Below are 15,363 nucleotides of genomic sequence, written 5' to 3' on the forward strand. Positions count from 1 at the left end.
TTTGCCCCGACCCCACTTGGGACAAGCAGTTGTGGACAATGGATGGATGTTTATTCCATGTTTACTTTGTTGCTGTTGTGTTGAATGACTGCGCAGAACTAAACGCCAACTGGGGAGGGGAGTCGTGCTTTTCAGAATTATCTAGGTATGGGCTCGAGTGCATGAGTGTGTGCTTGTATGGCACGTTTCACTTTTTTAGGATCATCCAAAGCACCTTTATGGTGGTAGAATAATGGGCAAAATATACTGATTGTATAAGTATGAAAAAATGTATATGTAGACGTATTTTCACAGGCTGTTATTGCAGTTTCTCACTGTACAGGATCCTGTTATGTGAGGGGTGGGTGTAATTTATTACTTCCACAAGTCATACTTTTCTATTATTCTATTTTATTACAAATGAAAAATACACATACAGGACTATTTACATATTTTTTCTGGGGGGAAAAAAAAAAAAAAAACTTCAGACAGCCATCTGCATTTTAATGGTAGGGTGAGGGTTGTAGTCGCAGATTTCGAAGTCTTCGGCACGGAAATCATCGACGCGCTCGACCTTGCGCAGGATCCGCAGTTTGGGGAAAGGTCGCGGCTCCCTCTCCAGCTGGAAGGCAACACAGAAGAATAGTGTTAAGAGCATCAGTGTCAACACCAGCGTGTTGCCAGTTCGAGACCCAGAGCAGAGGGAACAGCAGCTGAGGATTTGCTTTCATAAACAGAGAGCTTAATAAAGCAGCAAGACTGTATGCAGTGAAAGTGGGTTATCATGAAAACAAAGTAAATAATGAAACGTTGACAAAGGGGAGGCCCTTAAATACTTTGCTTCCAGAGCTGATTCCTCACAGCTGAGGGACACAGTTACAGCCTCTGTGATCAAGCAGAAAAAAACCAGTTCGGTGAACGTGTCTGAAATTGCATCATAGTTTCATTATGGAAATGTCTGACGAAACTTTTTGGTCAGGTCACAAATTCTTTAAATAAAATTAACTGATTTAAACTCAGTGTGAAATATTTTGTGTGGAAGAAAATACACTTATACTATACTACGAAAATCGTATGACTGAATACCGTACAATAGGGGCGCGGTGGCGCAGCGGGTTTGGCCGGGTCTTGCTTTCTGGCAGGTCTGGGGTTCGAGTCCTGCTTAGGGTGCCTTGCGACATACTGGCATTCTGTCCTGGGTGTGTCCCCTCCCCCTCCAGGTTTATGCCCTGTGTTGCCGGGTTGGGCTCTGGCTCGCTGCGACCCCGCTTGGGACAAGCAGCTTCAGCCCATGTGTGTGTGTAAATACTGTACAAACCCATTGTTTACCTGTTGCCGTAAGTACTATTTTTCCACTCTTTTACTTATTTGAGCAGATATTACTTTAAGAACTGCACAGACACCTCATTTTACAAACTGCAAAATTGTGGACTTTTGAAGGCAAACTTTTTTTCATTTTATTTCCATTTTCTTTGTTTTCTGAAATGTTTGCCTACAGAGGAGTGAATTTAGCATAGGTTTACTCAGTGAGCCAATAGATGGCAGTTAAGCACAAAAACGGGAGCATGGAACCACTTTCATTCAACTCACTTCCACAGTGTTTACAGCTACAGACTGGTGTTCATGAGTGTCATTGATCAATGACAACATAAGGAACACTGAATATGTTTTTGGGATGGATGGGTTAACAGCTAGCATTGATATTACTCAGTATTTGGATGCAACTTTTTTGGTCATTTTAAAAGTGTTTTGATTTTAAGAAATTAAAAACAAAGTCTCACTGAAGAAATGCAATAAAGTAGTTTTACTTAATGTCAGATTTTCACATAACCTAACCTGTAAAACTGAAAACTTATTAAAGCATCTTGTATCGATTGTAATTTAGATGTAAGAGGGACTTTAGGGTTACGAACAAAACCAGTTACAGACTTCCAGTGCTAATTGTATTCGTAACCTGAGGAGCCGATAGATGTTTGTAGTTGGGGTTCTTCCGTAAGACCGATTCCTCACCCAATAACACTTAAGAGAGGCAGGCACCTCCGGGTCAGCTACCTACCTGCACCTTGAGGGCCTCAATGTGGTTGACATAGATGTGGGCGTCACCCAGAGTGTGCACAAACTCGCCGGGCTGAAACAAAGTAGCGCCGCATGGGTGAGTAGCTTGGAAAGCACTACGGATTTCCTAAAATCAAAACTCCACCTACAGCCGTTCTGAGGTCCTGAACTCGATTTCCCCGCTGCTTAACGGTTATATTTGCATATTATGTACTCATTCCTGGAATCAGCTGCACTCTTAAGTTGTACTGAGTCCGCCCGTTCCATTTGGAATCCATGGGTCCGAGATTAAAAATTAATGCCTTGTATGAACTGACATTTATTCATTTAGCTGACGCTTTTTATCAAAACGACTTACATGTTAAGGTTACAATTATCTACCCATTTATAAAGCTGGGTAATTTTACTGGAGCAATTTAGGATAAGTACCTTGCTCAAGGGTACTACAGTTGGAGATCGAAACCGGTGACCTTTGGATCCCAAGGCAGTAGTTCTAACCACTACGCTACCAGCTGTCCCTGATGCACTTCTGGAGAAAAAAAAAAATTTTGAGGATATAAACTAGTAAGAATTAAAACAGTTATTAGAATAAGAAGAACAATTAGAATAAGAATTTAGAGGTCATAAACTAATAAGAACTGGACCACCTCTCTGTTCACCCACTCATCAGAGAGCATGGTTTTTGGAGAACACACTGAGACCATCTTGGCTGCTCATACCTTCAGCCCTGCAATGTGGGCAATCATGTAGGTGAGCAGGGCGTAGCTGGCGATGTTGAAGGGTACGCCGAGGCCCATGTCTGCCGACCGCTGGTACAGCTGGCAGGACAGCTCCCCGTCGCTCACGTAGAACTGGCACAGAGCGTGGCAGGGGGGCAAAGCCATCAGGGGAAGGTCTGCGGATGGAGCAACATGGAGAGCAAGGGCACAAAAACACACTCAGAGTCTTCTCGCTGTTTCAGTTGTGTTTCCACCAACTGGAACCCAAAACCTTCTGGCCACAAATGCACAACCGCTAAGAGAATCAGACCAGCGTTGCACGTGCCATAACTACGTGTCACTAACACAAGGGCATGGCCTGATCGGGGACCCGGCTTCTGAGATGGCAGCCGATACCTTTTGGGTTCCAGGCACACATGATAATCCTGCGGTCATTCGGGTTTGACTTTATGGTGTCGATGACGTTCTGTAGCTGATCCACTCCTTGTCCCGAGTAATCTGCCAGGAGAGAGCAGAGGACTCTGGTCAAAGGGCTCATCTTAAGCGGAAGTTTGACTGAGAGCACCGATGGCTGATGGTTTCCCGAACCTGCACGCTGACGTGCATCTGATAATGCGTTACATTTCCACTTCAGAAATATGAACATTTTCAGATCTCAACATGGAACTTGAGGAGGACATTTATAGGTTGTGCTGGAGTGTTCCAGTGAATACAGTCATCGCCCAGTTACTGTCAGGGTTGGGGAACAAAGCTTGGCACGTAACCACAGGTCAAATACCTATGCAATTGGGTTAAATGCCCCTTATGAGATCATATTCAAACATTTGGGGAAACGATAGTAAATAGCTACTTTAGTTTAAGTGCTGAAATAACATTACAAATAAGCACCAGGGTTTCAAAATTAATGAAAACCTTAGTGAACATGGTCTACAAATGATACTAGTGTAAAAGTATGTCATCATTGACAGCATATGATGTTAACAGGGCAGTGACTGTAAATAAATATCCATGTTAATTGACAAGAAAAGACATGCTTTTCCTCCTATTTTCATCCATAACAACTTTTCCCCCTATTTCAAAGTTTTCTTACTGGAGGATTCTTCCTGAGAGTCGAACCAGAAACCTTCCGTTTGCAATCTATAATCTTCAGTTTTTGCAAACCACACCGGAAAAAGGAAATGGGGAGCAGACAGAGGACTCCTGGAGAATTTACCTGTGTGCATGTCTTTGTATTCTGCTCCAAAGTGGCGCCACTGGAAACCGTAGACAGGCCCCAGGTCACCCTCCTCTCTGGACGTGAACCCATTCTTGTCCAGGAATTCACGAGACCCATTGGCATCCCAGATCTTGACGCCCTTCTCAGAAAGCTCCTTGGCATTGGTGGAGCCCTGCCGAAGCAACAGGAGAGGTGGTCAGTTGTCTCCACAGCCAAATGTTATTAAAGACACCTTTTTCGGGGGTCAGCCAAGGTAAGCATCTGACTGAGAATCATCAATATGCTGAGCTACAATCAGTATATATGAGCAAATTATACATTTCAGGTATGAAAGGTAACTGAAAATCATGTATTTACAACAAAATTTATGACAAAACTAGTATATATTAGCCTTGTAAACTGACCTTGTAAGTACAGTATAAGTGTTATATTCATTACTGTCATCATCTTACCTTGATAAACCAGAGCAGCTCCTCCAAGATGCCTTTCCAGAAGACTCGTTTCGTAGTCAGGAGGGGAAACTGATCTGCAAAGAACCAGCCAATTTTCTTTTGTTCAAAATTAACTGAATAGTATTTTTTTTTTTTTTTTTTTTGCTACTGGCCAGGAAATCCATACATGCTGCCAAAGACAGAACTAGTACTTTACACTGACTATGTGCCAAAAATTTTCCAATTTTTTCATTTATGAATACCTTTTTTTCACTTGCCTGTTTTCTAAAATTTCTGTCCGTTGCAGAGTAAATGCAACCTGTGTTCACCCACCAAGGTGATAAATGGCAGTAAAGAGTTCTCCCAAATAGGAGTTGGCGAGCACCTAATTCAACTCGCCTCCACAGTGTTTACAGCTCCTGTCTGGTGTTCCTGAGTGTTGGTGATCAATAACAAGATGAGGAATGTCATACAAGGGATGAGTTGTTCACAGCAGCAGGCAGTGAGTAGCAGTTTGTGGAGATATTTTGATTTTCAGCAATTTAAAATCAGTTCTCATTTTCATGCAGTTGAAAATTAATAAAAATGTTAAAAATAAAGTCCACAAGTGTTTTCAGTTATTATACCTATATCCATGACTTTTACAGGACCTCACCTAGGAATATACAGGAGATATATGTTACTGACTTGATTGTGACTTAGTGTTAAAATGACTGTTTATTTCTAAACAAAAAGAGTTCCAAACAGACTTCAAGGTCCAATTGTTATTATTAAGTTAAGGAGCAAATGTTCTAGTGGTGCAGAAAAGAAAAAAACTAAAGATTTAGAAATTAAAGTGGAAAATAAAAGTTCAGCATCAAAAACTAATACTGTCATCTATTATTATTATTCTTACTATTATTTAAACATGAATAACGTGTGAAATTAGCAAACAAACAAAGCCCCACCAACAGCTGATAGCATAGTGCTTAAAACTGCTGCATTTGCGCCAAAAGTTGTTAGTTCAAATCCCACCTCCAGCTGTAGTACCCTGGATCAAGGTACTTACCCTAAATTTCTCCAGTAAAATTACCCAGCTGTATAACTGGGTAAATAGTTCTAAGTAGTCTAAAACTGTAAGTCATGTTTGGAAGAAAGCTCAGCATGATGAATAAATATAAATGTTGAAGGGGGGTGGGAATTTCGATCAAAAGTGAAATAAGCAGTGTGGCATAAAAACAGGAAATAAAGCTACACTGTGTATTATTATGCATTAGTAGTATTTTGCCATTATTCTTGTGCAAAATTTGTGAAAAACATAAATCAGTAGAACGCAGCAAACACATGATGTATGTTTTAATTTTTCTGTAATTTTATTTACAGAGCACTTTTCTCTGTGACGCACAGAGCTGAATAAGGATCTGGAGACATAATACAAATAAAAGGTTGGCTGTACTGTACATTAATATATATATATATATATATATATATATATATATATATACACACACACATACACACATCGCTATAAATAAAAAAAAAAAAAAAAAAAAAATCAACTGGGGGTCCAGCGGCTACCCACCCGTCCTTTAGTCAATTGTTTACTTATCTTTACTATTGTTTACATAGTTTCAAAGACATTGTTTACATATCTCACAGTCGAACGGAACTCCGCCCTAAAGGCCCATCGCTACAGTATTTCCTTTAGTGTCGTCACTTCCGGTCAACTGGAGCGGAAACTAAAGCGACACAGAGGAGCATAGCGGGAGCTCGACACAGAACCCCAGAGCTGCATAACACAGCGGAAGTAAACGCAACAGTCCAAGAGACTGAAATTAGCTACTGACATTCTCGGACATCGTGAAAAAGCTTAATAGCTCAGCTGTGTTGCTCATAAAATCATCATGCATTTGATTTAATACACCTTGTGGTAACGGTGTCCAGCAGTAGCCTGCGTGCTGCCGGGGACTCACCTCGGAGGCTGTACCTGGCTTGTAGGCCGAACACCGACACTGTCCCGGTGCCGGTTCGGTCCTCCCGGCGAGCCCCGTGCTGCAGAATGCGCGCCACCGCATCCAAGTAGCCGCGCTCGTCGCAGAACTGGGAGAGCGCGCAGCTCTGTGCCCGCGCGTCCTCGGCGGTCTTCTTCGGCGTGCATGTCTCGTCCGCGTGGTGGATTTCAGAAGTAGCGGGCATTGCGTTTTTATGGATCCTAAGCAGTGTTTAAGCTGCTAAGAAGTATCGGCTCGGCGACGACTGGCTCCGACGCCTGCCCGCTGCAAATTGCACGGGCTGAGCTTGAGAAGCGCACGACTTCCACCGCCGTCCTCGCGCTCTGTGAGGTGTGCGCCAATGAGGAGTCGGGGAAGGCGCGCGCACGCGCTCGAGCGCTTCCCGCGCTGTTTCGTTTGAAATTAGTGGACGTGCGGCGTGTGGCGTTTTTGCGCCAAAAAAGGGGCACTTGGCGCCAAGTGGGCAAATCGTGAAACGCATGAAACTTTACCATGCGCGAATATATATGTATATATGTGTGTGTGTGTATATTTTATATGTATATGTATGTATAGAAAACACAAACCTGACGACACGTGCACAGAGAACGAAATGTCCAGAGGTTCAGACTTGAGTCATAGTTTATTGACAGTGTTGTTGTTCCACAGCAGATGCTGTCAGTGTCAGCGTTCAGGAACTAACAAATTCTTTGTTTTGCGAATACACATTCACATGACAAAAGCAGGACTTTTAAGTACTGGATGTTTGATTTTCTCTTTCACATTTAAGTCTGTAGGTGAACAACACAGGACACAAAGGTAAATATTCCACTTATTTTTTGTGACACCTTTCTGTAAAGCAACACACACTGTTAAGCTACTTAATTATTTACTCATTTATACAGCTGGGTAATTGTACTTTATGATTTCAGGGTAAGTACCTTGATCAAGGGTACAGGTGGTGGGGCTTTAACCTGGGTCCTTCGAGCCCGCAGCAGCTCTAACCACTACGCCACCTGCTGCAGGGATTTAATGATTTCTAAGCAGGTATTTAAGTCTGTACAGTGGGCTTCCGACCTGCGAAGCTGGTCTGGTGTGTCACTTTGCCCCAGCAAGGTTTCTCATGCCAGATCATTCCTGTAAGAACAATATAGATCAGAAAGAACCTCTCGCGGCTCTCGGGTTTCATAAAGAACAACAACAATTTAAACTTGTGACAATGATTTCACCGAAGGTCAACGAGGTCATCAGCAGGACCGCTGAGCCTGTGGTTAAATGGGGGCAGTTTGTTCAACACAGTAAAACTCACGCAGCCAGCTCATCTAGGAGGCTTCTGACACACCCATCTCACCTTGCCATCTGCTTGTACAAGCCCAGAGCCTCCTGGGCCACGTACTGAATGAATGCAGGGTCCTGAACTTCAAGCTCTGCGGGGACGCTCAGGGTGAACGTGGGAGAGTTCAGGACGTTGAGCTCCACCGTGGTGTCCGCCACAGGGCTTCCGTCTCCTTCCTCTTTGTGTGGCACCACCTATGGAATAAGGACAATCACTGTAATTCCCTGAAGTCCTCATCTCATATCATCTTTACCTTCATCACCTAAACATCTGGGTACAGTAGAGGTTACATTCCAGTACACTATTATACTATTAGTATATTGCTATTATTACAGTCTCATGTTATACTCCATTAAGTAAGGGTAAACTGGAAACCTCTCTCTGACATCTCAGAGTTGATATTATCATCTAATTTAAACAAGAAATTTGTCTTGAGAACGACTACTATGCAATTACATAAAAGGGTAGCTGACATAAAATGTACAACCCATCAGGAGTGCTATGCTCTTCCACATCTGGCTGCTTAGTGGGCCCACTTACAAATGGCCTAAAACTGATGACCTATAGACTGATGGTTTTGTTACCAACATGGTAGAATGAGCTCCCTCTGTCCCTCAGAGCTGCCGAATCCGTTACGGAATTCAAGAAGGGTCTCCAAACCAATGTCTACTAGGCTTGTATCCCTTCCAAACTCCTGGCAGCTTTAAAATTTAGCTCTTCACCTTCTGTTCCATTTACGCATTTTGCTGTTCATATGTTATGTTTGTAGGTAGATGGTTAAAAGCAAACTCTACTTTAATAATCTGTCATTTGTGCCTAAGCCCTCTCGCTTTCTGAATTCACTTTTATTTAGTCTGAGCAGCGTGTTGGTTTGGATAAATGCATAAGGGAAAACGCAGTGTATCCTGTAGGCCCTTAGGCCTGGATGTGCCAACCACTATAAAAAAGCTGAGGTGTCACTTTGAATCCCATGCAGCGGAAAGATATTAGGGCAGGAGGAAAATGTTCTTACAGCAGCGATGCTGAAGATGCCCTTAGTGTCCGTGCTGTTGTTGACCAGCTGAGCCACCCAGCTGAACCTGGAGGCCATGTCGCTGAGCCAGGTGATGGTATCATCCGTGTGGTGCTGGACGATCTGCAGAACCTCCTCGTACTGCTGCCGCGACACGTTCAGCAGCTGGGAGACCTCGGTGAGCTCCATGTACAGCTCCCTCACGTTGGGGCACTCTGCCATGGACCAAGGGGTGGCGCTGTTTTAGTGAGAATGTACACTACAGCCTCCGGGAAACAACTGGTTTGAATGAGTTTGGCAGTGCTCAAGGTTAGCTATTCTTCATAAAATATTGTGCATTTCTTCTACTTAAATTTAAAAAAAAATGTATTTGGTCCATCTTTGTTGTTAACCATTTGTCCAAGCTAGGCTTTTGGTATATTACTATTTTTATATTTTATTTAATACATTTGGTTTATTATTATTATTATTATTATTATTATTATTATTAGTATAGCTATACTTTTATTTATAATAAATATAAAACATATACTAATATAAATGAAATAATAATGATTGCATAATAATAACGGTCATAATCATAATAATACTACTATTATTAGTACTTCTAAAACACTGGGACTTCTGCAGTGGATTTTCTTTTGTTGCTTCTGTCAACATATCTTGTTAAAGCTGGATAAAAGCATGTAAACATGACTCAGGTTATCAGGCAGTGTAATATTTGTGCATGCATGGTGCAATGCTGCATATAACAAGGATATTTCTGAACGTGCTTTAGTCGCCCCTCTGCGCTCCTACCTTGGGATAGCGCCCCCTGGCAGGACTCACACTGACCCTGCAGCTGCCAGCATTCGGACGTCTGTCTGCGCAGGTTCTTGCAGAGCTGCCTGTCCTGGGACGGAACCCAGCGAGGGAACAGTTCTCTTTCTGGAGGAGGAAGTGCCCTGTTACCATGTTGGCAAATCAGGATGTATGGGGATTCCTTAATCGTTACCCTGATAGCTGAGTCTACAGGGGGTTCCAGTCCCACCTCCTTTTAAGGGTCTGATTGAATCCAACGGCTGTCTAGTTGGACAGATTTAGACTTCTTCCTCACTACTAAGGTTGATGGTTAGTTATGGAAAGCCCGGGCATTTAGTGGCCTCCCAAGATTCAAATTTGGCTTTTGAAGTGACATCTGAAAGTTTGAGAATGATTTCCAAATCAAGATTGCATGAAATTATGCAGAATTGTGTTGAAATTAGGCTTAGTGTGACACAGAAAACATCAACGTGGTACAAAAGCGAAGGATTAAATGCTTTATGGGAAAACGGAGCACCTGTCTTTCGGCCAGACTCCATGTCAGAAGGTTCCTGAGGGTCATCGAAGGCCTCTGTGATCACAGAGCTGAATTCTTCAATTACGCTCCTGCCAAAGTCAAAGAAGGAGTCCAGCACATCATCCAGCCTGATGCCCTGGAAGAAGCCCGTCTCCCGGACCTCCCAGTCCACGGATAAGGGTTTCGGTTTTGGTTCAGAGATGAAAGCAGCCTGGAAGGCCTGGTCGAACTCTTGGTGCATCCTGGAGACCAGAGCGACACCTTTGTCGTAGAGGGACAGAACCTTGTTCCGCAGCCTCGAGAAGGAGTCCTCCACCAGCTCCACGTCCACGTCTGTGCCCTCGGCGCTCTCGCTGTAGACCAGGTCCTCGCTGTCCGAAGACTGGAACTGGGAGGACATCTTACGGAAGAACTCCTCCACCTGAGAGTAGGCGAAAGCTAAGAATTGGAGCCATGATATGGCCAAGGACCCACAAAATGCTAAATGACGTTTTATACAAGTTTGAGGAGATGCAGATACTGACAGATGCCGCTAACTGGCCTTCATAAAAGAGTCCACATTTTGGACGTGTTGACACGTATCTTGACCAAGGGTAATGTAGTAAATGGGATTTGAACCGACAACCTCCAGTACAAGATGCACTGGTTCTGACCACCACTTGCTTTGCTACACTAAATCTGTTTTTATATAGTCCTCTTTTCAGCAAGTATATCATTCAGCATATGAAGTATACATTTGCAGATATTAAAAATGTGTATGGAAGATTTTAGAATGTTAACTCTTTTTTAGATAGACGGAGACTGGATGCATGAAGAAAAAAGAGTAATCAAAGCTCTGTACAGCCCAGCAGAGAGTGGAGGAGGTGGGCGGCAGCCTGTCCTAACCTTGGAGGAGAAGGAGGAGAAGCCGCGGCGGCAGGTGGAGGTGTAGAACGTCTTGCACGCGTCCTCCAGGCACGGCCGACACTCCTCCCAGGAAGCCTGCAGGGAGCCCCGGCACTGTTGCTCCGCCTCCCCCAGCTTCTGCTCCACCTCCTTTGCCAACTGCTCCGCCCCCTGAGGGGAAAGAGGGCGGAGAGCAGTTTAGAACATGCCCCCTTCGTCTTCATGACTGCTGATACAATGTGTCCAGGCCTTTCAGGTCAACTTGACATATGTTTAATTGACCAGTTATTGCTTTTTTGTCATGCAGTTTTTTTTACTGTTTGAGTAACTGTATTCTTACTATGTTAAATTATTCTTAAAATAATTCTCAAAACAGGAAAATATCAAACTTTTATTAATCACACTAAAATAACATGGCAATCTTGTAGTTCCAGTTGTTTAGGGAATGTGTTTTTACCCTCTCAGGAAGGGAACTTTCTGATTAATATTTATTTATTGTGACACAATGTCATGTCCTGTTTTTTGGCATTATTATTATGAGAATGTGGTGGTGCAGTGGGTTGGACCAGGTCCTTCTCTCTGGTGGGTCTGGGGTTTGAGTCCCGCTTGGGGTGCCTTGCGATGGACTGGCGTCCTGTCCTGGGTGTGTCCCCCTTATGCCCTGAGTTGCTGGGTGTGTGTGTGTGTGTGTGTGTGTGTGTGTGTGTGTGTGTGTGTGTGTGTGTGTGTGTTATGAGAATATTATTACCCTGATCTAGGATAGATGGTTATAATGTTGAAAAGCTTGTCAGGACATTGTGTGAGTGTTGCAATGACATGATGAGATGTTGGTTTGAACTGAGCGGTTGGAAGACCGAAGGTGATTCAGAACTACAGGCGTCGCGTGGCTTTACTGACCTTCTTCTTCTCTCTGCTGTGCTTCAAGGAGTTCATGAGGTGCTCGTGCTTCTCCTCATTCCTCTCCATCACCTCCTTCATCCTCTTCACCCCAAAGAGCGCGCTCTTCATCTCTTCATCCACATACTTCTCCCCATCCTGGGACAGCTCTGAGACAAGGGATGGGGGAACATTGGGATGGGGTCAATAGGGATGTCACTGTCCTCTTTCACAGCCTCCTTTGCAAGTGGAAATGTTTAGATCAAAACCTGCTGCAGCCTTACAGGAGTTCTCAACAGGTTCTTGTGAAATTTTCCTGCTAATCCTGAAAGTGGGGAAAGGATGCTGAGCGTTGGACAGATCACAAGGTGACTTTTGGGTTTGGATTACAGTAACATGGGAATGTAATAGAGGTACGGTCACTGTGGCTGGTGAGCAGGGTTAAGGTTTTGGTGGGGAAGGGGTGTTCTTTCATCAAAAGCTCAAAAATGTGTATGTAGTTGAGGGTTAAGGATCCCAACTCACTCCTGAGGGTCTCCTCAGAAAGCCCCCTCTTCACGGTGCTGGCAGAGCATCGCAGGATGCCGAGAGTTGAAAGGAGAACCATAAAGACCAGCAAGGCTCTCATTTCTGCCGGTGCTCAGTGACGGCCACCAAGCAAATGCCCTGGAACGTGAAATCAGCATTAGATGGTCAAAGTCCCGCAAGGAATATTGGGATACTTCTTAATTAATGTATTTCACAGTGACATACATCACACAGTCTTCTTATATTAAAGGCCGAAAATTGCAAAAGCTCTCATTGGATGATAAGATTTAGCATATACTCCTTTTATCAGTGTTTCACAGTTCAGGATATAATAATATTTTTTGCCCCTAAACGTTAGAGGAAAACATAGTAATGTAATTTGCTTTAAAAACTCGAGGAGGGTGAGTTTCAAGGATGTGATCACATTGTTTATAACAGCTGCTTGCAATGTGTGTGTGTGGCTCGTGTCATTAAGGTATTTCCTCTGACATATTGGCTGTTTTGAAACGCGGCCAAGCCTCCGGTTTGCCTCTCCGTCCTTATCTAATTCATCCTTTGCGGCTAAGGAGATTTGAACTTGACTAATGACGGAAGACACCAGAACTCGGAGCGTTCCAGATCGACTAGCCAAGACCAGCAGAGAGCACCAGATCTCCAAAAGCGGCTGAGGGCCTTAGGAATGCAGCTGTTAGGACCCACAGGGATTGTTCATTTATTCTACTTAAAATTCTCTTGCGTTGCACGCAAGCCTCAAAAATTCTCTATCAATGTAAGTCACCTTGGACAAAAGCATCAGGTAAATAAAGAGTAATAATAAAAGTAACAATAATCTTCATTATAGCTTTTCTTAGCAATAATATAGCAATAAATGCACATTGCTAATAATTTATTTAATATGGTGTTCTGTAAATGCATACCTATGGGGAATGTACCCTCTACAAGTAACCTTTACTGGCCCAAAGTTATAGAAAGTACATTTTTAAATGATATCATTTAAGTTATTGTAAATTAATTTTATTTATATCACTTTATATAAACTTATTGTCTGTTTTTCGCAAAAGAATTCTCAGAATGAATATATCAGTTCTCAGCAATATATATGAAAACAGATAATATGCTCACCTCCAAAAAATTACATTTAAAGATGCCCATAAGGGCCAATTTATCGCATGTTACACATTCTTGACATGTTGTAACATTTCAATTACAATTCTTTAACCAAGAGTCCTTATGTTACTTTTTAAACAACATATTTTGGAATATTACTGTTTGTTGATGCACAAAATGTTTCTTTACATACACATTAGTGTTCATATACTATTTAAATTATTCCTATGGACATGTTTATTCGTGTATTTGCAAATTTTCGTTCCCTCAGTGAACATTCTGCATATGAAACTGAAAATGCAGTTCTGTTCACAGTAAATGTTACTTTGGATAAGAGCCTTTGGCACAGAAACTTTACTCTGAAAGTACTCTGCATTTTGTTACTATATTGGTAAGTGGTGATGAGCTAAAGCCACGTCTTGGCCTCTGTGTGTGACTTGCACCCCCGTCCAAGTCCACACGTCCGACACGCCGGCGTGACAAGACAGCTCGGATTCCGGGTTCGAGCTCCGGGTCAAAACAAGGGGCCCCTGCGGTCGTCGCGGACTCGGAACCGGGCACCGCCGGCGGCCGTTACGGCATGCGTGTCATACAAGTCCGCATCCCACACGTGTCCCGCATACGTAAACGGGTCTAAACGAAACGAGGACGTCTCTCTCCAGACCGTCTCCTCCCCACTGCCCATTCAGCAGGTCATCCCTCTGTACACTGGAGCACCAGACTCTATTAATCATCACTTTAACTGGGCCAATGTCGTTAAAACATAACCTTGCATTAGAATAAAGAAAGGAATATAGTCTGCATCTTAGACTCTCGGTTGGATTACTGTCTTCCGATGACTTTTAAGAGACATAACCAATTGCGGATGGATTACAGTTATAAGTCAGAGGTAATATACCGGTCTTCGTACGGCACATTCCAGCTACTGCACTACTGTCTATGCTACAGACACGGGGTTGCCGTTGAGGTCAGCGCTACTTTCTGATGACCAAACACCAGAAGCTTACGGAAGAATATGAATATATCCACCGTTTTTACCGTACCTGAAGATCTCCAAAGACCTGCCTCCCTTCGCCGTGTGGATTATCGCAAACAGCGGCGAAGACGATCTATGTGCCTATTTATACGCGGCCGCTTAGCCGAGATCCTATTAGTGTAATTAGAGAGATGGAACAGAGTAATCCAGAAAACAACGCTTTGGAGCAAGAGCCGGCCCTGTTGTTGTGCGTCTGAAGTAAACAAAATGGGAAATCTCCGTCTGATCTTTATTGACAGGTCCATGAAATGTTGGTCTTTGACAAGGAGTCTGACCAGGGCTCTCCGTCTCATCGTTCTTGCTGCTTTCAGGCAGCTGCCCCTGGGGTTAATTTTACCACCCGCTGACTTCAATACACCTACCCCTAATCCCACATCCCATTTAGGGAATTTCTTAAAATGTAATACTTATGTAAACCGTGTTTTTTTTTATACAGCTCAGAGGTGCCCTCTGAGTACAAGCAAGTCCACATTGTCCTATCTCAGATGATGTTTTAAATATGAAACCGGTGCCAACAGCCCCCAGTAGTTCATTTGAAATATAGCTGCACCACACAGGAAATACTGCATACGTGTGGAAAATATTGCCAATTGATTGAATATAAATTGCATTATATAAAACACATGTTCGTATAACTGTATGTGCTTGAATGTGTTATAATATACAGGTATAATCTGTTTGATTGCCTGTAAATTAATTGTTTATTAAGAGTATGTGCTAGAAAGTGCTGTAAGAAATATTTAATTGCATGTAAATTTCTTCATATTATGAAAAAGTGAGTAAACCCCAGACTGGTGTACCCTTGACTAGCCCTGTGCTTCCAGAATAGACTCTGGACCACCGGAACCCTGACTTGGACAAGCGGTTCACAAAAGTGAGAGAGTTTATTGTTTCA

At 43.1% G+C, this 15,363-nt stretch overlaps 2 protein-coding genes across 2 annotated transcripts; both read right to left on the reverse strand.

Annotated features, from left to right (window-relative positions):
• Window positions 1-283: 283 nt before the first annotated feature.
• Window positions 284-7,268, reverse strand: tyms (thymidylate synthetase). The gene is made up of 7 exons (XM_018756817.2): window positions 6,353-7,268; window positions 4,422-4,495; window positions 3,967-4,141; window positions 3,150-3,251; window positions 2,754-2,929; window positions 2,036-2,107; window positions 284-601 (listed from the first exon to the last, which is right to left on the reverse strand). The coding sequence occupies exons 1-7, from the start codon at window positions 6,573-6,575 to the stop codon at window positions 464-466; spliced, it is 960 nt and encodes a 319-aa protein (XP_018612333.1). The 5' UTR covers window positions 6,576-7,268; the 3' UTR covers window positions 284-463.
• A 75-nt stretch (window positions 7,269-7,343) lies between these two features.
• On the reverse strand, window positions 7,344-12,668 carry clul1 (clusterin-like 1 (retinal)). Its single transcript, XM_029254952.1, has 7 exons — window positions 12,323-12,668; window positions 11,819-11,967; window positions 10,922-11,092; window positions 10,037-10,457; window positions 9,517-9,645; window positions 8,719-8,933; window positions 7,344-7,900 (listed from the first exon to the last, which is right to left on the reverse strand). The coding sequence occupies exons 1-7, from the start codon at window positions 12,423-12,425 to the stop codon at window positions 7,718-7,720; spliced, it is 1,371 nt and encodes a 456-aa protein (XP_029110785.1). The 5' UTR covers window positions 12,426-12,668; the 3' UTR covers window positions 7,344-7,717.
• Between the last annotated feature and the right edge of the window lie 2,695 nt (window positions 12,669-15,363).

Source organism: Scleropages formosus, chromosome 9 (assembly GCF_900964775.1).
Source record: "Scleropages formosus chromosome 9, fSclFor1.1, whole genome shotgun sequence".
In the NCBI taxonomy this organism is placed as follows: domain Eukaryota; kingdom Metazoa; phylum Chordata; class Actinopteri; order Osteoglossiformes; family Osteoglossidae; genus Scleropages; species Scleropages formosus.

Bases quoted from the DNA above. Each gene is read 5' to 3' on its own strand.
- tyms (XM_018756817.2), bottom strand. From the start codon at position 6,575: ATGCCCGCTACTTCTGAAATCCACCACGCGGACGAGACATGCACGCCG. The intron at 4,496-6,352 runs GTGAGTCCCCGG...GGTTCTTTGCAG, and splicing joins AGCCAGGTACAGCCTCCGAG to ATCAGTTTCCCCTCCTGACT. The intron at 2,108-2,753 runs GTATGAGCAGCC...ACTTTGTTTCAG, and splicing joins CCCACATTGCAGGGCTGAAG to CCCGGCGAGTTTGTGCACAC.
- clul1 (XM_029254952.1), bottom strand. From the start codon at position 12,425: ATGAGAGCCTTGCTGGTCTTTATGGTTCTCCTTTCAACTCTCGGCATC. The intron at 11,093-11,818 runs GTCAGTAAAGCC...CTTTCCCCTCAG, and splicing joins ACAGCAGAGAGAAGAAGAAG to GGGGCGGAGCAGTTGGCAAA. The intron at 10,458-10,921 runs GTTAGGACAGGC...GCCTACTCTCAG, and splicing joins TCTCCTCCTTCTCCTCCAAG to GTGGAGGAGTTCTTCCGTAA.